This window comes from Pteropus medius, unplaced genomic scaffold (genome assembly GCF_902729225.1).
Source record: "Pteropus medius unplaced genomic scaffold, Ma_sr-lr_union100, whole genome shotgun sequence".
In the NCBI taxonomy this organism is placed as follows: domain Eukaryota; kingdom Metazoa; phylum Chordata; class Mammalia; order Chiroptera; family Pteropodidae; genus Pteropus; species Pteropus medius.
The window spans coordinates 40,089,692-40,115,370 of record NW_024340849.1 but is presented as its reverse complement, the minus strand read 5'-3'; the positions used below and the strand labels follow the sequence as shown (position 1 = coordinate 40,115,370).

Here is a 25,679-nt window from a genome sequence, read left to right as displayed (position 1 = left end):
ATCCTGGAAAAAGACAAGACTCCTGGATCAGACCTAAATGACTTTACACTAACAGTATATATAGCAAGCAGCATGAGCTTTGTGTTCTTGTCAGTTCCCCTTGCGCCCCAAGTCCCACTGGGGCAATGGAGAGTGGCCCAGGTGGACACCTGAGCATACAGTGGGTCTGCATCATAACTGATGAACCTCAAAGTTTAGGGTACCTGAATCTTTTAAGAGTTCAAGTAAACCTACCCAACTTTTGCCCTGGCCGAGAGTATTATCTTCATTATACTGGACAGTAGATACACCTTCCTTCCTCTCAAGGGAGACACAGAATCTCCAAAGGCTGTTCACTATACAAATCTCCTTGGAAAAGAGTCTGGAAGAAAGGCTGTCAGAGCCTCTGCTCACAAAGCCTGAGAAAAATTGTTTCCCAATAGACATCAGTCAACTTTTCAACAGTATCCATTCTTCTTTTAAAGTCCAAACCAGGTTTTATCTTTTAAAAATTCACTTTAATCTAATCATGGAATTTAACAAACATTTGTACAGAATCAGAAACTAATTTATAGCACGGTTTCTATTCATTTCAGCCATGAGAAAACACCATAGCAGTCATAATTAAACATATCCATCCATAAATTACTTTTATTTCTCATTAAATGAGCACAAAGTCATTAGCATATTAGTAACAGATATGTTTATTATTACATATCCATCAGTGCGGCTTTCAATACCACTTGAAACATGCATATCATCCTAGAGACGAATCAGTTTTCCAGTGCTTTTTATTTGATACACATTACTGCAAAGCCATTATAAATTACTGAGGAGGTATTTGGTTAAAAAAATAAACAATAAATCATATTGCCTATATGAATCAACTCTTGTTATTAGACAAGAGTTTAACAGTATTTATCTGGTAATTCCTATGTTAACTGGAAAACATCACAGATGTATTGCCATAATTTTCTTTTATATTGGTATAATCTTTTACATGTTTTGCAGTTTTATAAAGTCATTCATTATTTTAGCAGACAGTTTGATGCAAAGACTGTATTCAATTTATGGAAGTCCAATAAACTTCTAAATATTTAAAATTAAACCAATTATCAATGAAAAACCCACTGACACACATAATTTTTTGAAAATATGTTTTTTTGAAACTTCTATATTTAATCATGGCAGTAAAATAATTCTCTCAAATTAAGGCACTAAAAGCTCAATGCAATGTCCATTGAAGTGTTCTAAGAATAATTTACATTTCAAACAGTGCATACATTTCTTATATGTTTGTTAACTTAATGTCTTTATCACTTAAAACCACAGAGAAATACATTATACAATTACAGAAATGATGTACCCCACAAAATGCTTTCAAACTTGGTTCTTTTGTACAGTTAGTTCCTAATGTCTCTAGTAGTAAATAACTCAATATGGCTTGGCAAAAATGCATAGATTAAATGAAAAATTTTTTTTTTTTGCCTTCTCCCATTCCCCAATCTACAAACTTGCTGAAACACATACAGTATTTTGTAAAGCATAATGTAAGAATTTATTCTCCATCAAGTCCACCACGGGCAATCAAACAGTAAGGCTTTTAAATTCTACAGTGAGGGCACTGAAGTCAAGTGATGTCATTGCTTTCTTAAAATAGTTTTGTATAGTCTTGCAAGAGCATAAAAACTGAAGTCATTAAAAAAAATTCAGTTGTCTCATTTTGAGATATCTTCTTTACTCCTTCCATGAGCTGATCTTGATAGTGATGGCCATTCCACTTCAAAGTGAAAGTCCCTTCCTCTCACTCACATGAGGAAACTGTGTTCTATCATGATTGACAGGCATTTTCTTAGAAATTCAAAAAGGCAGCACCTTTTTAAAAAATACATATCTAGCTAAGCTTTCCCCCAATTGTACTTGCATTACACAGTAATAATTAATCTAATCTACCTGTAGGCAAACCCGCAATAAAAAAACAAAAAACAAAAAACAAAAAAACAAAAAAAATCCCTTGGTGTGCTTTTGTGCCAAAGCAAAGACAGAATAACAGCAATCTTAACCCTGAAGCCTGTGATATCGTGTCAAAGGAACAGCCTGTCTCCTCTGCATGGTTAAAGAAGCCTGCTTTATCAGGTAGCATCCCACACGATTCCACAAGGTGCTAGGTCACATGGTTAACTGTTGAAGGGGAAAAAAAAGAAACTATAATTTAAGAAATGCACTCAGGTGGCGGGAAAGGTAAATTACATTACCTTTTTATCTAATAATTAACACAAAAGAAATAAGAAAATGGAAAAATACATTTATTATTATCTCCTTTTATCTTCACTCTACTTCGACTATATATTTTTTTACAGAGCTATAATAATCCAATTTTAAATAATTTTAGATACAGCCTTTATCCTATATAGGAAGGTATTGATATAAGATTCTACAGAAAAAAGTCATAAGTTAGGCAATAATACAGTGGGGTAGTATGGCTGCTGAAGAATACAGAAAGAAAAATGGGTATGAGTCTTCCAAGAATTAGACTTCGTTATTGACAAGAAATGGGATGAATTAAAGTTTTAAGCGTGCTTGAAGACTTGGGTGACATTAGCAGAGACGCAAATAAGTAATAGGTCTTAGCTTCTAGATTCACTGATTACACTCTAGGGAAAGTTGTTTTTTGGCACAGGAGAAAACACACAGATGAAAATGCGTTCTAATCCTGACTATGCCACTAATTAGCTGTGTGATCTTGTGCAAGTTGTTTAATTCCTTTGAGCCTCGTTTATTCATGTCAAAATGAGAACTTAATGAGATATCATAACCTCTCTTTTAGAAAGGGTTTAATTATGTCCTATAATTGTTTTTTTTTATAGCATATAAATATTTTTGAAAAAATTACATCAACATCAGTTAACCCCTTCCAAAAAAGAATACTTAACTGGGAAGTTTATTTGTAATACCATAGTCACTGATAACACCAAATAATTTTGATTAAAAAAAGAACTATGCCAACATAATTAAAAATAAAAGATGAACAAAGTTTTATATCAATTATTTACATTTAAAAACAGGTAAACTGCATTTTTTTTTAAACATTAAGAGCTAAATATGTGCCATGTATATCAACCAATGACAAAATATGACATGGACCTAAATAAATATATTTATAAATATTAAATTTTAACAGGAATCAGTTAAACTAATTTGTAAAGTCATTTCAAGTCATACATAAATGCTTAGTTACAAATGATGCCCTCTACAGGGAAAGAAATAATCAAATTTCACATTTTAATAGGTGTTATTTAATCACTTGCACATTGTTAAAAAGGTTAACATTTCAATACTTACCTAGTTTTTCCAGATGTATTTTTGACCACTTTCCGGAAAGACTGATTTGCAGTGGATCTTGTAGAAAGTGTTCGAGGGGATGCACGAACAAAACCAGATGGTGGATTTTTAGGTATCTTCTTTACTAAATGAGTTACCCATTTTTTTTGTTCATCCTGAGAACATGCTAACAACAGCATATCTCTTGCTGATGTTACATCATAACTTACTATATTAAGAAAAAAAGTACAATTAAAGTCATACATCTAAAATACATCTAAAAAAGATCTATTAAATGCATATTTTTATAAGTTCTTAAAATTTTAAAAGATTTACTATGCTTAATTAAGCTTAGACTTTATCCCTTCTAAATTTAACTAAGGCTGAAAATTTAAAAAGAAAACATTAGTCGTAAACTAATAAGAAAAATAAAGTACTACAAAAAATGTAGAAGTGAAACAAAGAACTATATTTTTAGAACACAGATTTCTTACCTTAAAATAGCTATAGCCTTTATTATTTCCCTCAAGCTACCTTTGCTAAACTAGAAGACATTTTGTCTACGATACAGCATGCTGGTTGAGGCAGTGAAAAACAGATAAAAGGAAAACAAGCTAGAGGTAAAAACTTAAGGGAGAATATAGTGGAACTTATCTATAGCTCTTCTCTCCAACTTAGAATACTTTCTCAGTGGTACATTTTTTATTTTATTTTTTTTTACAAGGGGGTGATTCTCTTTAAAAGCATTACTGCCATTTGTGACAACATGGATGGACCTCGAGATAATCATGCTAAGCGAAATAAGCCAGACAGAAAAAGTTGAAAATCACATGATATCACTTATATGTGGGATATAAACCTAAAAGCAACAAATGCACAGGACAAACAAACAGAGACTCATGGACATGGACTATAGACTAGCAGTTACCAGAGGGTAGGGGAGAGGGGCAGGAGGAGTCAAATATGTCATGATGAAAAAAAGTCTAACTATGGGTGGTGAACAGTGTAAATATATATTTGCTTTACTGTTAAAAAAAAAAAGGATTATGTTCGAAGCTAAAGCCGTAAATATAAAATGATAGCTGTATGTTGTTCTACCAATGTCAAATGTTATTTCCTCTAACCTCTTTTCAGCTCAGTATAGAAAATGCTACACTTGAAAAAGTTATTGTTATTTAATTCTCTAATTTGTTGTAAGTTGTAAAATTTTCATATCTTACCTTTACATGGGGAAATTAAGTCCTCTTTCTTATCTAAGTGATCTCTGTGGCACTTAACATGGCATCTTCGACATTCTAAGGCAGGAGGTGGCTTAAAAACATGCCAGAGAGGTTTGGCACAGGCCTCACAGTTGGCGGGAAAGTGGTAGAGTGTAGGAATGAACTCATGGCCTTTGTGATTTTGAAAATTCGTTTTTTCAGCTTGTTGTACTGGTTCCATCTCTACATCTTTTCTACTTTCACCTTCATTTGCATATAGTATCTACATTTAGGAATAGTAAAGAAGAAGATAATAAAGATTTGTATCTGCACATACAAATTTCGAATGTATAAAAGCATTGGTGTATATATATTTATTTCACAAAATATACTTAGTACTTCGGTAAAAGAGCTTCTGAAATTATAATTTTAGATTTTTACCTGGAATATTTTAGGAATTTCTTCAGTTTCAGCTCTGTATACATCTCCTTGGGTTACAGGTCGAACATGAAACAATTTACTAAAATGAAAATATGATATAGGCTATCATAAAAACTCATTTACAGTAAAAGACAAACAGACATTTCTTTGAAGATAAATTGGTCATTAGAGAAATGTAAATTAAAATCATAGTAAGTATCACTATACACCCATTAGAAAATAAAAAATAAAAATACTAATAAATCAAATGCAGGTGAGGATGAAGAGAAACTAGATCACCTATACAACTGTAGTAAAAATGTAAAATTGCAGAGCCACTCTGGAAAACTAAACATACGCTTACCAAATAACCCAGCAATTATATTCCTAGGTCTTTACTTCAGAGAAATAAAAATTTATATCTATGTGAAAACCTGTACATGAATATTCACAGAAGCTTCATTTATAATAGCCCCAAACTGGAAACAACTCAAATGAATGGTTAAACAAACTGTGATACATCCACACCATGGAATACTACTCGACAATGAAAAGAAACAAACTACATCTTGGATGGAAATCAGAGAAATTACACTGAGTGAAAAAAGTCAATCCCAAAGTTTACACAGTATTTGATTCTATTTATATAATATCCTTGCAAAGAAAAAATTATAGAGATGGAGAACAGATTAGTGGTTGACAAGAATTAGGGAGAGGTAGAGAAAAGGTGCTTCCTGCAGTTATAAAAAAGAGAGCCCTGTGATGGGACTGTTCTATATTCTGACTTTAGTGACAATCATATGAATCTATTAATGTGATAAGGGCATACAGCTTGAAAAGAAAGAATAAAGCTATTATTATTTAGAGATTACATGATTGTATACCTAGAAAATCCCTGTGTAATCCACACACAAAAAAAACCTATAAAACTGGTAAGTGAAGAAACAAGATTACAGGATTAAAGGTCAATATATAAAAACGGATATAGCCTTGGAACAACCAGATATTCACATGGAAAGAAAAAACTAACTTCCGAAGCTACCTTTTACCAAACACGAAAGTAAATTTGAGATCAATCATAATTTAATTATAAAACCTAAAATAAAAAGGTTCCTAAAAGAAAAGAGAACACTTTTAACAATATTTGGGTAGGCAAAAGTTTCTTAGACTACAAAAGGCAGCAGTTCTTTTTAAAAAATTGATAAACCAGTCTGTTAAAAGATCTCATAAAGAAAATGAATAGGCAAGCCACAGATTGGGAAATATTTGCACTACATATTTCTGACATCAGATTTGTATCCAGAATATATACAAAACTTTTACAAATCAGTCTTAAAAAGGTAAGCAATCCAACTAAAAAATGGGCGAGACTTGGAGACACTTAAGAGAAGATATACAAGTGGCCAATAAACACATGAAAAGATTCTTGGCATCATTAGTCCTGAGGAAAATACAAACTAAAACAATGAGATAGCAAGCATTTCATATCCAGTAGAAAAGCAAAAATCAGAAACTCATAACACCAAATGTTGGTGAGGATGTGGAACAACTGAAACTCATATTACTGGTGAGTATAATATAGTATAACCATTTTGAAAACTATTTAGTAGATTTTTTAAAGATTAAACACAGATTTACTCTATGACCCAGGATTCCACTCCTAGATATTTAGCTATGAGAAATAAAAACTTAAGTCAACAAAAGGAATGTTCATAGTGTTATTTTTAATAGCCCCAAACTGAAAACAGCTTAAATGTTTAACAGAAGTACAGAGGAACAAACTGAAATATATTTATTCAATGGAATATTACTCAGCAAAAAAACAAAACAACAAAAACAAAAAACACGGACAACTGATACACATAGCAAAACACGATGTTAAGTCAAAGCAGCCAGGCACACTGTGTAATTCCTTTACATAAAGTTCTACATTAGGCAAAACTAATCTCAGTGACAGAAATCAGATTTTCTTTTTATGAGAAAGGGCAAAAGTGAGCTTTCTAGGGTGATGGGAAAAATTTTGTTTTATCTTGTCTTGGGTAGTGATTACATGGGTGTTTAGAATTGTCAAAAGTCACTGAACAGAACACTTAAGATGTATTCATTTTATTGTATGAAAATTGTAATACCTCGATAAAAAGGTAAAATAACAACAATCTATCAATCTAAGTATTTAACTTAGTTGAAAGATGATGTCTCTCATATTAGTGTTTATGTATTATTATACTTAAGTGATCACTTAAATTTTCACAAATGCTTTTTAAAAATTTAAAAAAATATATCAGAACTCTCTGGCACTTGCTCAATTCTTTTTACATTCTAACCATAACTGGCTCTACAATTAATTTTGAAGCAATGGCAATACTTCATTTTAAGTTTGTATTTCTCTTGAATAGCATCCACTACACTTCACTTTGAATTTATATTTTGTTACATACGTTTTATCTTTTCTACTACTAGTCAGTAAGCTCCTTAAATACGAAACTGTCTTAATTATCTTTATACAATCTACAGCACCTATGATCATACAGGCAGCAGTGCTTCAGAAATGGTATTTATCAGGGTGATCACTTCGTAAGTTATATAAATGTCTAAACACTATGTTGTATACCTGAAACTAATATAATATTGTATGTGAACTATAATTGAAAAATAAAAAATATTAATATAATAAAGAAATGGTTTTAGAATGACTACAAAGGAAAAAAACCTGACCTATTAAAAAAAAGAGACATTTATATTTCTTTTTTTAAAATGACCACATAATCAAATACATATGAGATGATCTCTGAACTTAAAACCAATAAATACTTGTAATAAAAAATTTGTCTTTAGAATTCATGAATCGAGTATGGAAAAATTTTCCTCTCACACTTTGCTAAAGTAAGATTTAATATAGTTATTTAAATTTAAGAGAAAGAGAAAAGTAGATAACATTGTTTAAATAAAATATAAACTGAATTGAGTCTAAAAATAATTATTATAAGTTAACACTCAACTGACTTAAAATTCAATCAAAGGCAACTTACTCTATGTCCAATACCATAGATGGATTGGATTGCTCCTTATCTTGTTCATCGTTATAAAATAAAATTTTTTTGCTGCTTACCACAACATACTGAAATGAGAAAAAAAGGGGGAAGAGGTGTAAGAGCAATAGTAACTTGATTTAAAGTATAAGCATATTTGCCATTTATATCTAGATTATACTGCATTAATCTAAAATTGATACTAATAGAACAGTTAATACAAGTTCTAAGCTTTAAAAGTAAATATATAACAAAATATCAACTAAAAAAAGAGAGACATAGGGTACCTGTTTCTTCCAGCCATATCGTTTGATATTTCCTCTATTTGGTATTGAAAGCCAACCTTCAATTCTTGACTCTAGGAGAAAAATAACATATAGTATTCAGTCTTAAATTGTAACAAAAGAAAAAGCTATTACAAGTTGTCTGAAGCATGCAGCCAGCGACAGGCATTTGGAACACAGCTAAATGAATAAGTGCCATAATTTGTTCTTCCATGCTTTGAATCACACAAATCAACTTTAATGGCCATACAAATTTTGCAGAAAAAAAATCCAAGCCACTTTCCCATAAAATTAACATTTAGTATTCAATTATAAAAGTATGAAGTAACAATAATATCCTTAAGAGTCAGGCAAGACTGGAATGGACTGCAGCTAAAATGGAATATGGTACAGAAGACTTTAAATATCATTTAACATTCATATAAAAAATACTTAGCAAAAAAAAAATTATGCAGCAAGTGGAACAAATCAGAGCCATGATTTACACAAGAGCAAGCAGAAGAACAGAAGTGTCCTATTACTCACAGAAGAATAGAAGATAAATAAATAAGGAATGCAGGCAGAATCAACTAGATATAAAGAATAAGAGACAAGCATTTTATTTGTTTTCTCAGTACAATATTCTGATAAACTTTTTGGTAAAACATCCATAACAATTTCAATAAAACTGTCCCAATTTACTTGGTGGGATATTTAATTCTAGCGTTAAGTCCAATTACAATTCTTATCAAACTAAAGAGGTATAAAGCTTTTTAACTTTGTGGTACCAGAATTTAATAAACAGTAAAAGAACACAGAATTCAGCTGGTCAGCTGTTAATATTTTAGCCAGTTTGTACACATCAGAAATTCCTTGATTAATTTGATAAAGGCATTTTATAGTAATTATTACTACTGTTTAATATAATTAATATTTATTGAAAATATTCAAGGGAAAAGATGATTCCATTAGAAATTGGTTATTTTATATCAGGTTAGAGAACATTTATATCTATTTTATATTTGAAACACAAAAGAATAGAAGAGTAACCAACTTTTCTATTGTACAATGCTATAACATGACAGATGATTAGAATATATATTGCCCTTCTCCACATAACTTAAAAGCTGTAAAGCAGCTCAGTCTTACAGTAAAAGTAACAACAATGGATAACATTTACTGAATATTTATTATCTGCTAAGTGCTTTACAAGTAATATCTCACATATAAACTATATATAATCCCATGAATATAGGACATTATATTCTTAAGAATATAAGGTAGGATAGGTTCTTCTATCATCCTCCATTCACAAATGAAGAGACTGAGGCTTAGCAAGGGACCCTGATTTGCCTAAGGGTACTCTATCAGTAAGTGTCAAAGCCCAGGCAGTCTAATTTCTGAGTTCATGTTTCTAGAGCACAATGCTGTTCTGTCCTTTAACAAGCTTTGCAGTTAACTGAATCAGGAGTCATGTTCTTCTCGTTCCAACTTCTATGTACTTAATGTCCTTTACTTTTATTCTCTTTAATCTAAATTGCAGTTGTTAAAGTGAAAGAAATAATGAGAAACTTCAGCTCAAAATGATCACCCTTTTCTAGCTTTTTACTTAGTTGCTGTTATTTAGTTTATCAATAATTATTTTCTTTCCTTAGGTAGTTCCTTGGTAAGTTTTGAGAGTGTAGGGACCATATCCTAACATTTTTTGATACATACCACAGCATCTGACATGCAGAGAAGGTACCTGGATAAATATTTGTTGATTATTTTGCAATTTTGCTTTTTTTTGGAATCAGCCGATTAAAATCATCCTTTGTAAATAATGGTTATAATTTAAGAGCCAAAGGGCAATTTTATATTAAATTAAAATTCACAAATATTCGCTTACAAAAGCAAAGAAGTTATTGCCAGGAAAATCCCTGTAGCATGCCAAAAATTGCATCTCCTACTCCTAAGTCTTTTTAATACCAGTTTATTCCTCACTGAAAATAAAAGATGTGAAAGCCATTGAAATCTTGACATTTATACAAAATTGCATATGGCAAAATACCCCTTCCCTCTGTGTTATTTCTCTATGAGAATAAATGCCAAAAATATTTATGCTTTCTGGTTTTAAATTTGGATTCATCTGCCAGTGTTATCTTTAATATATTTTCAATGAATTCTTGTATGTTGTGACTTCATCTCTCATGTCAGTATTCCTGCGGAAATTTTATATATCGAAGGCATTTTATGAATCAAATAAGCCCAATTTTATATTTGCTATAATTTAAATTAAGAAATTTGCAACTCAAAAAAAGGTGTTGAGGATATACGCTTTTTGCCAATTTAAAACAATGTTATAGGAGAGAACTTTCATTTTTCCTTCTTGGTAAATTCTCTTCAGAGAAACAGCTGAACTAAGCTCAGCTATAACAAATAAAAAATACATACTAGCTTCTCTGTTCGCTTCACCTTGTCTTAGATGTGTTAACTTACCAGTCACACACACACACACACACACACACACACACACACACACACACACACACCTCCTTTAAAATCATGACCACTTGTGACCTAAGTGGCAATCTAAAAGTATAATGCAATAAATTCCTCCTTTTACATCACAAACACAGAAATCAGTTTCCCCAGATAAGTATAAGAAATGTTAAGGACTTCTAAGTTTAGATTATCATCAATAATATACTATAGAAGTACAAAAACAACTTGGCTCCATGCTTTCTAAATTTGTGGAGCAATTTTAAATTACAAAAGAATTAGATGTGTATTACTGTAATATTAGCACTTGACTCTTTTACCCAAATAAGAGACAAGCTATACATAAATCAATATTTGATACAGCTAATTTAAACAAAGCTAACCTTGGAAGACTACCAAAGTATACCTGGATAAACTACATATTGCTTAAGAAACAGAGCTAGAGAACCCAGTCCAAAATATTTTAATTATATTCAGAAGTGATAGAAAAAAAGAAAATAAAATCAATCAATCCTTAAGAATTACTTCTAAATCACTGATTAGATTTGGGCAAAGTCAGAAACATTTACATACTCAAATACTTGGAAACACATCAAGAAATCTATTTAAAGGTTTAAATTGTAAACCCTGAGATCAGGCTGGATGGAAAGAGAATGATGTAGATAATCTATAAGAGATAATGAACATTAAAGAACTGATGATACCAAGTATTTTTCCTAATGCTTCATTCACTTTTACATTCTTAGGTCACTAGTTACAAAAGAAGGAAAGAGAGAGAACAAGGAAGGCGAAACAGTTACATTATACATTAATCTTTTTGTCTGTTAAGACAATAGGTAAACCTTAACCTTAAGGGTAATCTTTGTATTTACACAGTGTAATAGGCCATAATCTGCCACAAAATCAAAAGGAAAATTAAAGACACAAAAGAATTAAAAGAATGAAAGTGATTTTAAGAACTTCAAATAGTTTTAAGTCAGAGAAGGAGGTACATTTTTTCTAAGCTTTTCAGGGTGGGAAACTTAGAGAAGAGATTTATCTAGTTAATGACAAGATACCCACCGAGCTCTAGATCTATAAGATAATTAAATGAGAATCGTTATATTAAATGACAAAATCTAAGAGAAATAATGAAAGTCATATTATCAGTTCATCTACCCAACCACTTAAAAAAGCCCACCTCACTGAACTAAAAATATGATCCAGATTTCAAAAGGCCTTTAACTGTTTAGTAAATACGTTCTATTTAAAGTCCTCCCCTTTTTAGTCTGTAGTTTAAATTCATTTACAAATTTTCTAAAATTAATTTTTTAAATTAACTCTAAAAGTAAAATTAATCATTAGTCATTGCCTCTGAAAAATCTTTCAGACACCTGAATGGTATGTAATGCTCTCATATTAAGAATAAATTAAAAAAAAATAATTCTTTAATAATTCTTTCTAGATATGACTGAAAACTTTAAACTTTATTTTCAGGGGATCATTTTTAAGCATCTAGTAAAATGGTGGGTTTAATACAGATTTTCGATTTACTAGCAAAATATCTGACACACAGAGAAGTAAAGTAACATTGATAAAGTTATTTATTAATTTCTACCTCCAATATGAAAATCAATCTACAACACTGTAGAGATCTTTATAAGTTTTAAGACTGAGAACATAGTAATAGAGAGATACCTTAACTGGTTTCCTTTTATAGCAATGGAAAATGGCTACCAGTACTTTTTATTTTTTCCCTCACTTGGTTTGGACTTTGAAAACTTTAAAAACAAAATCTCTGAACATACATAGCTATTTTAAGTAACATACTCAGAATAGAGCCAGTAGAAACATTAAAAAATCTCTTTGCTGACTCAGAGCTGGATTTATTAGATCAGGATTCTGATATCTAAGTGGATTCCTAACCTAAGCCTGCTAATCAAACTATCTGAAGATCCTTTGGGTTTAGCCTTCTTAAATATGCCAGGATGGATGATAAAACTCATCACTTTCTTCCTTTTAGAAGTCCCCCAAATTAATCTTTTAATTCAAATCTTCTAAAGAGCATTCACCAAAAACAGATTAGTCTCTGAAATGTTTACCTAATATAAGGAAAACCAAGGCACACATAATAATACACGATAAGAATTCCTTTACTAAACAACTGTAGAAATACCTTAGGGTAAATGAGGACGGAGTTTAAACTATAATTTCAGTTCAACAATTGAAAAAAAGTAGCCAAACACCCCTAAAAGGCATACTCTTACTGATGAATAAGTCTAACTTTAGAAAGATGTTCAAACAACAGTTGAATCTAGAGATTCCTATTAAATCCAAAGTGATCCTCTGATAAGAATATACACCTATAAGTTTTTCAAGAGGCAGGAAGTTTTTAGGGAGGCAAAAATGAGAAAAGAAATTCCTTGACTACTGGAATAGAAATATTCATTCCCTGCTTTATCCTTCCCTGATGACTTTGAGCTTGCAAAGCCACAAAAGAATGAGGGCAGTGGTTATATGGTATACAAATTAGGGTTGAATTCACTTCCCACTTTGAGTCCCACTTTCTTGGCTGAGAACAATTACATAAAATTTTTCTAAGTAGTCTATCAAATTTCTTATGTCAAGTAATATCTGTTAAAATAAAATCCTTATAATATCAAACACATTGATTCATAAATATTTTTATTCATGCATTATTCAGGAAATATAATTAAAATATATTTTCAAGTTTATGACCATGTAAATAAAAAGCTTCTAAAACCTTGGACTAAGAATGTGCATTAGTCAAAGGTATATATACATATATATGTATACATATGCTCTTAAAATTTGTAATGCAGGTTTTAATACATATATAACCTACTCGTTTGTAAAATTGAACCTGTGATATGTGTATTGCTCATCTCTATTAAAGACATAAATGTACTGTTTGCACTACAATTAACCCAAGAATGAAGCAGTGTTTATTTTTTAACTGATTCTCCACCGGAGAAAAGAATATATAGAAAAGAAGTCTGAAATTCTAGCTACTCATTTTTGTCTTTACTTGATTCTCCATCCCATCTGCATCTCCCACCCTTTTAATCTATTTCTTCAAAGTTAAAACTTAAAGCCTGATTAAAGTTTATGACTACTACCTTAGGTAGGTTTCTATGAAGAGCTGTTGTGGTTTTGATCACCAAGTCCAGTTTTTAGTTTTAGCACAAAAATATATAAAACACTGAAGAGCTGCTATTCATGAAACATGTAGAATTTCTTTTAAATAGTGAGAAGTGTTGCAGCAGCTTCAAATTTCATTATGGAATTAGGCTGCTCAAAACAAATTCAGAACCTTCTTCAGGTTTCTATTCAGGTAGAGCCTCTAAGATATGTTTTAATAGCCTAAGATTACTATGACTGCTTTTATTTTACAAAATGGACTAAGTATACAAACATCATAAGACTTTGGCTATCAGAAACATAAACAACTTCTTAAGAATCCATGGACAAAATGTTAAGAAGTAAAATACCAAAAGAAAGAAACATACATTAATTTCTATGATATTTAAGCAAACTTGAATGAAGAGAAATATTCCTACCTGGAAGGTTTCCATCAGTTTCATCAGCACTAGGAAAACTAGCGACACTTGTAGAATCCGAAAGGTCCAAAAGTTTAGCACGCAATTGCTCAATATCACTCTCTTTGCTAGCCAACTGCATCTGAAGCTCATTCCTATGTGTACATTCTTCTACCAATTGCTATTTTTGAAAAAAAAAAAACATAATGTAAGGAGTCAAGATCAAATTTCCAACATTAAGAAATTAAGAATTAGTGTTAACTGTAAATAAGTTATCTAAAATAGTGAAAACTAAAAATTTACTGAAAACTTCGTGTATGTTTACTACCACAGAAATGCAAGTTCTCTTCCTTAGGAGTACACTGCTTGGATATGCTCCTTTTCTCCAAATTTAAATGTTTTTGTTTGTTTGTTTTAATTACAGGGCACCAAAAAACAAAAAAAATAAACACTTGTTAAAACGATAGAAAATGTGTTTTCTGGTTCCAAATGAAATAGTTTAAAAGGTATGGAAAGCTCAGTCTGGTAAAATCATACTTGGATCTAAGTCTGTCTAAGATTAGAGAACATGTTCTCAATTTTGTGCTATTAACAACCAAGAAGTATCAAAAAATTAAGTTTGACATTTTGATTTCAGAAAAGTGAGTCCCAATTAGAGAAAAAAAATAAGCTCCAATATACCAAAAGCTCTATCCCAACTATAGTCACTATAATACCAGCTATATTTCAATTTCAGTATGAAAACAAAGAGGCAAAAATCTCTTGGTTATTCTTCTCAAAATAGCATCTTTAATCAAGCAGATGCTAATGGGTAAAAATTACTCAAGTTATAATGGTTAATAGGCAACAAAGAATCTTTCTAGATTTTTAAGATCATGGTTCATATTGGAGTAATGATCATATTATAGAGAGTATAAACCAAAACATGCACTTTTATATTTAAAAATCTAATCTAATCTAGATCAATACATAATAGGTATATATAGTATTAACAACTTAAGAAAATAACTCTACATGTGCATAAACACACAAACCTTACCGCTTGCATGTCATTCAGTTCCTTTTGATGTTTCACTACCATCTGGTTGAATTTCTCTCTTTCTTGGTTGAGTTCCAGTTGTAGCTTTCGATTTTCCTTTTCCTTCTTTCTCAAATCCTGTGTATTAGCTTTCTTTCTATCAATTTTAAAATCTTTTCGATTCATTATTTCTGCCAACTTGTTAACGGCCTATTCAAACATTAAATTATTGTTAATAAGACCTAGTGTAGCCATCCATTTTAAATCTCCATTAAAAATGTTTTTCCCCCCCTTCAAAATCAGGAAGTAGGGCTTTTTTGTGTGTATAAAATTAAGAGAATCTAATGAAGGTTGGAACATAACTGGCAACACAAGTAACAACCACTATTGACTTATCTCATTGTTCAAATGTAAAAACCAGACAAGCTTGCAAAAGCATTTATCATTCAAGAAGTATTCAGCATTTATTATGTTACATGTAGGTACTCTGATAGGCACTAGATATAAAGACTGTAAATACAGATATACACCCAAAGGCATTCTAGTTTGGTGGAGGAGCCAAACAAGGAAGCATTATGGTACTGAGTGCTAAGTAAGAAAAAAAGGCATACAAGGGTGTGATAGGAGCAGGACCTGAGACCTGGAGAAGTAAAGGCTTCCTGAATATGTGTCCACACATGTTTCTTAAAAGACAAATAGGAGCTGCATAAGCAAAAAAATGATGTGAAGGAGGGGAGACATTACAATCAGAGGAAACAGTATTCAAGCAAAAAGTCCCAAGATAATTTTTCACCTTTAGACAAGTGGGAAAGTAAGGGAACAGGAAATCTGACTAGGTCACACTGAGGTCCTTTTGAAAGTGAAAGGAAATGTAAATGTAGTTGAGGCTAACACCTTTTGCCAGAAGGAAAAAATATATTCAAAATGAGATAGCACTGCTAAAAGCATGTAAAATTAGCTACAGAAACTGTAAAACATGAGTCATGGTATATTTGTTCCATAGTGATGTTTAAAAATCAATTGTCCATTAAGACAGAAAAAAAGCCCTAACCACTATCATTTCCATGTAGATTAGTTCCCATCTAGGATGAGGTGCCCTTAAATAATTTTTTTCAATGCAATAAAAGCATAGTTCATTGAAGTCATAAATGCATATTTGTTTTTTTCTAATTGTAAATCTAACATACTTATTACAAGAAAAATCAAATACAGAGATATAAAAAAAGTGGAAAACCCTTATAATATCACCCCTTGAAGACTACTTCTGCTAAAGCCTTCAGTTTTCTTTCAATTTGCTGGGTGCATATAATAAGCAGATTACATATATATTTAAATTTAAAAATGGAATCATGCTGTACATTATGCTGCAACATACTTTTTTTGTTTAATACTATTTCATGTATCATGGAAATACTATTTTCCCATGTCATTACATGTTAATCTACTTCATTTATTTTTAATGGCTCCTTTGTATTCTACTGTATGGATGTATCGTGATTCATCAATAATACATTAATGAGTGGTTGGGTTATTTTTATTTTTTCACTGTTAAAAAATAAGGTTATAGTAATTATATATATTTGTATATATTTCTTTTGAGTAGTTAGGATAAATTCCTAAATGTGCAGTTACAGGGTCAAAGAATATGCATATTAAAATGCTTTATTTGGTTAAATTGTTCTTATAGTTTACTCACTCAAAAAGCATGACTAAACTTTCCCCATGTTCTTGCCAAAGCTGAGTATTATACCTCATTTAAATCTGCCCATTTAGCTGTGAAAAGATACCTCATTATTGTTTTAATTTCTATTTATTATTGTAGTTGAGCTTTTTAAAAATCTTTACTATTTTTTCCTTGAATGTCCCTTTTTTCTATTGAACTTCTTCTGATTTGCAGATGTTCTTTATATTTATCCACATTTGCTGTAAAGACTTCCTAATTTGTTTTCTTTCAACTTATGTTGCTTTGAGCTCCACAGACCTAAATTTTTATGTAATAAATGTCAATTTTTTTCTTCATGGTCTGTTTTGGTATAAAGGTAAGTAAAACCTTCTTTGAAAGATTTTCAACAGGTATTAAATGCATTTTGAAAAGGTTACTCTAGTTGCAACATGAAGGATTACTGGCAGGGAGAGTGGATTAATGTTAAGGAATCTAGTATAATCATTTAATAAAAAGTAGAAGATATTTATTTTACCATAAAACTCAACTGAGGTAAACAATAGTTTATGAAGAATTTAAACTACTGGATAACTTAGTAAAATGACAAGATATCAAGTTTTAGTGTAAAAATATTTGATCTAGTTGCATCATTAAATACAAAGCAAAATGATACATCCACTCCTATAGTTTCTTTCTTATTCTCGATTTATCTTTCTTGGCTTCAGTCAAGTGTTTTCTCTTCATTAAGTTTTCCTACTGTCAATTATAGGTTTTTTATATAATCTAAAACACATTCTAATCAGTCAAGTAACTAGACAAGCTAGTTTTCTTGACTCAATTGAAATCCTATTTCTTGAATATCTTCTATATTTAATGAAGACTACTACATTACTTGTTTCAATGAAAAGCTTGAATCTTCTAACTTCCGTTTTAAGAAAAAGTACATGAAGAGCAAATATTAATCTGACTATACGATATTCAAATATAAATATATGGAAAAGGCTGAGCACATGTATACCTGTATTTTAAGAGTTCGTTCTGTATTGATATTCTTTTCAAAGGCAGCCTTAAGATTATTGATCTCCTCCTCCTTCTTCAATTTATATTCTGTCAACAAATTACATAAAATATTATTGTATGACATTTCTGCATTCTAATGAGCAATGTCCTAATTCAAATTAGTTTACACTACAAAGTAACTTTCAGTAACTTTATCAAGATGATTTTTTCAGCTTTACTGAGGTATATTTAATAAGACTGTAAGATATTTAAAGCATTAACATAATGATTTGATATCTATACATTATGTAAGGACTCTCTTCTCGCCCATCGAGTTAACACACCCATCACCTCATATATTCACCTTACTTATTTAGTTTTGGTGGGGGGGTGAGAATATTTAAGTTATACAAAGATAATTCTTAAGGCTGCAAAAATTATTTAACATATGAAAACAAATATTTACAAAACGAATGCACAACATAAATAGCTAACAATTTACTCTGAACTGTTTAACATTATGATAAAAAAAACCTACATACCTTCCTCTGCCTTCCTCATTTTATCAGTTAGTTCTTCATTTTCTTTTCTTAATAATTCAATATCTTTGGTTAGCATGCTGTTTGTTTCTTCGAGCTAAACAAAGCACAAAAAAGTTTAAGCTATAGTCTCTTTGCTAGTTTCACATTTAAAGCAACAACCTTTAAAAAAAAATGCTCTGCTTCTTCCATAGATGAGGACAGGTCTGACACTGCCTAACTGTAAAAATGCCTGGTTTCTGATTTAAAATATGTGGCTATAATTAAATTAAAATATTTAAAAAACAATTGTTAGCTTCCAGAAATTGTATCAGTGTGTATGTGCGTGCATGTGCACACATACACACATATACATACATATATGTATACATATATACATGGAAGAAAAATGTAGAGAAGTAGACTAGAGACTATAAATGAAGAATCTGAGGCTTGAAGAGTTAAAGCAAACTGCCAAGACTGTGTAACTTCTTTAGGGACAAAGTTGGTTATTTGAACTAAGGCCTCCTTACACCAGAGCACTTGATGGTGGCTTCAAAAGAAAAGAAATCTAACTCCCTTTTCTAGCCCCATAATCTATTCAGATTATAGTACAAATTTCAGGAATAGGTAATTGTTTGTAGTACTGGCTTTTATATAATGGATTTGTAGATATCCACAAAGACTTTCTTATCCCAAAATAGTTTCTCTGAAGCTTACAGAATTCTGGCCATAAAATCAGTTGCAATGTATTAAGATAAAACAACAAATAAATTTAAACTAAACATTTCTTCTTATAAACTATATTAAGATTTACAGTCAGAAGGAGAAAAAAACCCAATATACTGACTAAAACTTCAATACTTAATCATTGTTTTTAGATTATATAAACTATTTTATACATGAGTACAGATTAACCACTGCATATCAGTAAATATGCATGTATATGCACTGATCCTAAACTTTAAGATGTAACCTATTCTGATTTAAATTAATTTTAGCCACATAACTTACCTGACTATCACACTTACCCGACTAACAGTGTGATCTTTATCTGTAATCTCTTGTCTATTTCTGGAAGCAGCTTTCTTGCTTTCTTGGGTCAATTCGAAGTACTGTTCTTCCAGAAGCCCTCGAGCCAACTGCTCAGACTCAGCTTTTGTTTCTGCTAGATCCAACTGAGTAGCAAGAGTTTCTCTGCAATGAGTTTATTACAGAAATGGATATAAATAAATTCAGTTAATTTTTCCAACTTAATCATATGCTTTAAAACACAATTATATTTAAATGATAAAAATAATTTTTTCTACTGCTTAACATAAAATTTGAATCCATTACCAACTTTCTATAAATATAAGCTCTCACTCTGAAAAACTATAAAAGAACTCTTTAATCTTTGTTCTGCTGTTGTGTTTAAGAAAGGTAATAAAGTAATGACAAGCAGTCTATTTTTGAAAAAGAATTTGTTACGGATTTGGAATGGAAAGTAGCAGGGCACAGGGGAAAAGTCATTGACTTGTAAATCAGGAGGCCAGACCTGAACCCTTATCCCTGTTCTATCACTAACTAATTGGGTAGGTACATTGGGCAAGTTCCTTATACTTTCTGGAGCTCAAATCAAATCTATAAAATGAGAGGTTTAAACTACATTATTTTTGAGGTCCCTTCCAATTCTGAAATTCAATGAGGTTACAAAGACTTATAAATAGATTTGCAAACCACTATAAACTATTCCAGGAATGCTCCTTGGGAATTTGTACTTTAAGGCTTTTCAGAATTGACATTCAGACCATGACCAGGTCACTCCAGTTTGCCTGCTTTTCTCCTCTCTTCGAGCTATCCTGGTCATGATTGTACCCCCTGTATATATTATATTAGGCTCAGTTAATGTCTGCCAAATGAATATCTTCCACCTATTTTCTACTACAGGAGTGATACAAATAGAATTTTCTGTCTTGGGCCTAAAAAGAGAGACATATAATAACTACCAAAAAAAATATATTCATTCATTTGTCCAATAAATATTTATTTGAATGCTATCATGTGCCAAACACTGTTCTAGGAATTAAGGCATGCAGCAGTAACAAAGTACCTGACCTCAGGAGGCATACATTAGTGGGGTGACACAGACAGTTTTAAAATAATGAAGTAATATGCAGTATGCCACAGAGAATAATAGAAGAAACTTATTAGCATGAACAATATACAGTATGCCATACAGAACAATAAGAAAAGAAAGAAGGAAGAATGTGGTCACTATACAGAATGTGGTCACTATTTTATATATGGTGAATCAAGGAGGCCTCTCTGCTAAGATGATATTTGAGAAGACATACGAAGGAAGTAAGGGAGTGATCATGTAGGTATCTGGGAATACATTGTTTAGGCAGAGGCATATCTAATAACGAATGCCCTAATGCTGATCTAAAGGAAGCTAATGTGAGCAGAGTGAGAGATAGGGAAAAGGTGTGAGAGACATAGTAAGATTGGGGGGAGGGCACAGAAGAAGAGACACTGCAACACTTTCTAAAACAATATGGGGACTTCGGCTTTTACTCTTTTGTATTCTGTTTTGAAAATTCTGGCTGCTGTATTAAGATCAGACAGTAGGGGGACAATGGAAGAAGCAGGGATACTGGATAGGAAAGTACTGAAATAATCAAGTTTGGAAATGATGACAGTTTCGGTCAGACTGGTAAATGGTAGAATTGGTGAGAACTAATCAGAGTTTGGATATATTTTTTAGTTATAGTTAGGATTGATAGATTGCATGCAGAATATACATATAAAAAAAAAGAGTCTAGGATGACTCCAAGTTTTTGACTTAAATAACTGGGAAAAAGAGAATTGCTAATACTAAAATGAGAAAGACAGGGTGAGAAAATTACAAATTTTTTCTGGACACATTACATATGAGATGCTTTTTTAAACATTCAAGTGGAGATGTCAAATAGTTAGCTGGATATACAAGTCTGAAATTCAGGGGAGAATATACTTGTACACTGATGCTATTTAAAGCTGTGAGGCTGAATGAGAACAAGTAGGAAGTGATCCCTTGGGCCCTCCAAACTTTAAAGGTCTCAGAGATGGGAAGGGACAAAGGAGCAAAGGAGGCTGAGAAAGAGTAGCCAGTTCAATAAGAGGAAAATATTGTGTGATGTCACAAAAGCCAAGTGAAGAAATTTTGTCAAGAGAGTAATCAACTACATCAGCTGCTGCTGTGAACTAAGATAAGGACAGAAAACTGACTATTGTCTTTAACTTTAGGAAATCACCAGTGACTTTGAGAAGGCTTATTTTAGTAGAGGATGAGTACAAATGTCTGAATGGAGTGAGCTCAAGAGAAAATGGGAGAAGGGAAATGGTATCTCACTTTTTAGGAAGTTTGCTACAAAAGGAAACAGAAAAATGGGACAGTACTGGAAGTGGATAGATATGTAGTTAAAAGAGGGTTATTTTTTAAGGAGATATTTACCTGTATGTTTATATAACAATAGGAATGACTATAGAAAAAAATTGATGTAGGAGAGATGAAAGAACTACTGGCATCATAGCCTTAAGTAGGCAACAAGGGATCAAAGGGCTGCCTTTAGATAAAGGCAGGAGTTACAGGTACAGATACAGACAAATTAGTAGCTATGGTGGTGGGAGAGAGTATATATTCTCTGATATCCAGGAAGCAAGGCCAGTTGCTGAGTGTGAGGATGGGGAGAGGCTGCTGGAGATTTGAGGAAGAGAGGAGAAAATATGAAATCGTTGTCTTAGAAGACCATAGGAGTTAGTGCATTAGGTAAAGATAGGAAATATTTCCACTGATAAGTCAATGAATACTAGGGGTTAGTTCTCTGCTATCATACAGGCTTCAGATGGATAACATGTTCTCATCTGGGGTTACTGCTTTCCATTAGATTCAGAATAAAATATTTGGGTCGTATTTTAAAATGCCAGAAAACCTACTTATCCCAAATTACATTTCTATCCCTGGCTATACAATTGTGCAAGACAAAGCAAAGAATGAGATGGTTCAGGATAAAATTATCTGTAACTATTTTCATCCAGATTTCCCTAACTCTACACTGTAAAAGACCTATCTTCAGTGATGTTTAAGGCCAATCTCGCGCCTTTCCCACTCCCCTATCTCCTTAAAGAAATCAATTTTTCAATAATTACAGATTCTTCTATAGAAGATTATAAGCAGGGGCTTTGTTCATATTCACTGCTGTATTTCAGTGCCCATAAAAGTCTCTGGCCCATACAAAGTGCTCAGAAATTTTGTCTGAATCAAAGAACACATGTGCAACTTTTCCCACTCTGATTTTCTTCTGGTGTCCCATTTAAATATGTCCAAATTTCTACTCTCTTTAAAAAGAAATAGCTCTCTTTTTCATTATCCTCTAGCTACTGCTGTATCTTCTTGCCTTAACAACCAAGTTTCTTGAATTTTTAACAAATATTTACTGAGCATTTACAATGTTCCAGGTACAATTCTAGGTGTTAGACATACAGCAACGAAGTAGTTAAGAACAAAACATTTGAAAATGCCGTCCTTTATTGAGCTTAAGTTTTGGCAGAAAGAAAAACAGTAAGTAAGCAAATTCTATAATATATTAGGAGGAGTATTTGTTACAGAGGAAAATAAAACAGGGAAGAAAGTATTGAACTGCGCAGCAATGTAGTAGGGTGGCATGGGGGATATTTACAATCTTAAAAAGGGTGTTCAGGGAAGACTTCTCTGAGATGACATTTAGACCTAGACCTGAAAAGGGTGAAGGAGAAAGTCATGTGGATATTCGAAGGAAACTGTTCCAGGCAGAGGGAAGAACAAGTCCAAAGGCCCTGAACAGGAGAGTAACTGGTTTGATAAATAATAGTAAGGAGGTCAATGTGGCCGTTGTCTATACTGTCTCTACATCTACTCTTCCTATTCATGTCTCAATCCACTTTAATCTAGTATCTATTCTCATCACTATTGAGGAATTGTTCTTAACAAGGTAACTAACAACCTTAAATGTAATAGACAACTTTTTCCCTTGACCTGTCCGAGTATTTCACACGTTAAATCCCTTTTTCTTTTTAAAAATATTTCATTCCTCTAGTGTTTGTGATAGTCTAACTGGTTTTCTCCTTGAATTATTGGTGACTTATTACTTTCCCTACCTTTGCCCATTCCTTAAGAGTATAGAAGCTAGTTGTCTGTGTTTGGCTTTTATGTCTTCTAATCCTATTAGGGGTTACGACTTATTGGATTGGGTGGCAGGGGGGCCAAATAAATGTCCCCATACCACCCTCCAGACACACACAAAATATATCTGGGCTAAACATTTTACATAAAAATTGAGATTCTTTGTTTCTCTTAAAAAACCAGAAGATCTTGAAATACTGGGTCAACATTACCATGGGGTAGCAATTAGTTAGAACTGAGGACATGAACTATTCCGTTTGTTATAATTGTTACCACTCACACAATGAATGCACCCATACTTAGATCCAACTGACTTCAACTCAGCTACATATATGGTATCGTAGGCTCATGAGTTTATAAACTCTGATATATGCCATCATCTTAACAAATCTCATCTATCTTAATGGTTTCAGTATGCAATCATTGTCGAATTAGCTTCAAATTATCTTTTCTCTGAGTTCTGAAGCAATAACCCAAATGCCTAGTATCCATTTCTTTTTGAACATCCCACAGGCACCTCAAACTCAACTGGTCTGAAATGGAAGTAATATTGTCTCCCTTCATTTCACAAATTTGGCATTCCCTAACTCAGAAACTAGCACTACCATCAATCCATCTGCTCTGGTCAGAAACTTGAGAGTCGATCTGAAATATTCCCAAACCAAAACCCCTAAGCCCCAAATGTAGAAGTCCAACTGCTTCTATTTCCTATTTTTTTCCCATGCACTTGTCTCTCCTTTTACTGCCAACTTCCAGTATAATTTTACATCTAATTATCCTAATGGATGTATAATTGGACTCCCTGTATCCACTCAGCTTTGCTTCACTCCAATCCATTCTCCATCCTAATGAGTGGAGCTTTCTGAAACATCACTTTGTCAGTCCCTAGCTTAGAATTTTCATTCACTCAATATTTATTGAATACATAATCTATAAGGCTCTGATCTAGGTGATCGTGAATACACAATAGAAAACACCAAAAATAAAACTCCACTCTTCAATATTTGATAATTCTAAACTCAACATGACACACAAGGTCCTTTGTAATCTGACTCAAGTTTACTCTCTAGCATTACCTGTCATCAACTATCTCCCTAACTAAATCATTTGCTGTTCTCCAAATCACAGACTGCTTTTGCTTATATTTCCCCCTTTCTCATATCCCATTCCCTGGAGAATTCTTCTTTTTCTTAGTTGTCACCTGGGAAATGTTTTCTGAATCTCACATGGTAAGCTGAGGTATATTGCTTCAATATGTTCCAATAGCACTTTGTAACAGCCGTCTACCTTAATTTTATTTGCCTCTGACCTAGATTCTGAAAACCTTAAAAGTTAAGAAACTTAACTTACTACTAATAATTATATCACTAGTATGAAGTAGTTTTTAGCACTATAGTAATGATCAATACATTTCTCTTAACTAGATCAAACAAGGGCAAACATATCAATCCTCTGAAACGATACAGGATGTAGTGCATTGGGTGCCTCTGTCACAGTGAATGCACACAACCTGGGATTGCATCTTACATCACGGATACCATATAAATGATAGGCCACAGACTAGGCTTAACAATAGTCTATCACTGTCATAGAGACTAACCAGGAAATGTATTTTTGTGCCTAATTTAGAGGCCACCTAATGTATTAAGCATCTAAGCACTGAGTGTCTATAGTTGCTAACAACACAAACAGGCTTCCGGACACCAACCGGACATTACAAAGTGATATATGAGGCAATCTTCTCTCTCCTAAAAATTAGATTTTAATCTGATTAAGCCTCCAGATTAGGGATGTCCAATTAACCTTTCTATAATAATGGAATGTTCTACACCTGTGCTGCCCAATATGGTAGACACTAACCACATGTGACTATCAAGCACCTGAAATGTGGCTAAGTATATCTAGTGAACTAAAGTTTTAATTTTATTTAAATGGATTAAATTTTAAATTTAAATGGCTACATGTGACTAGTGGCTACCATATTGGACAGTGCAGCTCTAGATTTAATCGCTGACTGCAGAAAACACAGGAGAATGAAAACGTTAACTACGGAAACAATAAAATCACA

The 25,679-nt window shown here is 32.2% G+C and overlaps 1 protein-coding gene across 2 annotated transcripts in view; it reads right to left on the bottom strand.

Moving 5' to 3' along the window:
* Positions 1-475: 475 nt before the first annotated feature.
* Positions 476-25,679, bottom strand: part of ROCK1 (Rho associated coiled-coil containing protein kinase 1) — a 128,339-nt gene continuing 103,135 nt past the window's right edge. For both annotated transcript variants that reach the window (XM_039844936.1, XM_039844937.1), the window contains exons 23-33: positions 19,461-19,626; positions 18,454-18,547; positions 17,931-18,019; positions 15,271-15,459; positions 14,253-14,412; positions 8,236-8,306; positions 7,949-8,037; positions 4,941-5,019; positions 4,521-4,782; positions 3,322-3,529; positions 476-2,160 (exon numbers count right to left, since the gene is read on the bottom strand). In XM_039844936.1, the coding sequence (XP_039700870.1) occupies positions 2,157-2,160; positions 3,322-3,529; positions 4,521-4,782; positions 4,941-5,019; positions 7,949-8,037; positions 8,236-8,306; positions 14,253-14,412; positions 15,271-15,459; positions 17,931-18,019; positions 18,454-18,547; positions 19,461-19,626 (1,411 nt within the window). In that variant the 3' untranslated portion in view covers positions 476-2,156. The remainder of the gene's footprint in view (positions 2,161-3,321; positions 3,530-4,520; positions 4,783-4,940; positions 5,020-7,948; positions 8,038-8,235; positions 8,307-14,252; positions 14,413-15,270; positions 15,460-17,930; positions 18,020-18,453; positions 18,548-19,460; positions 19,627-25,679) is intronic.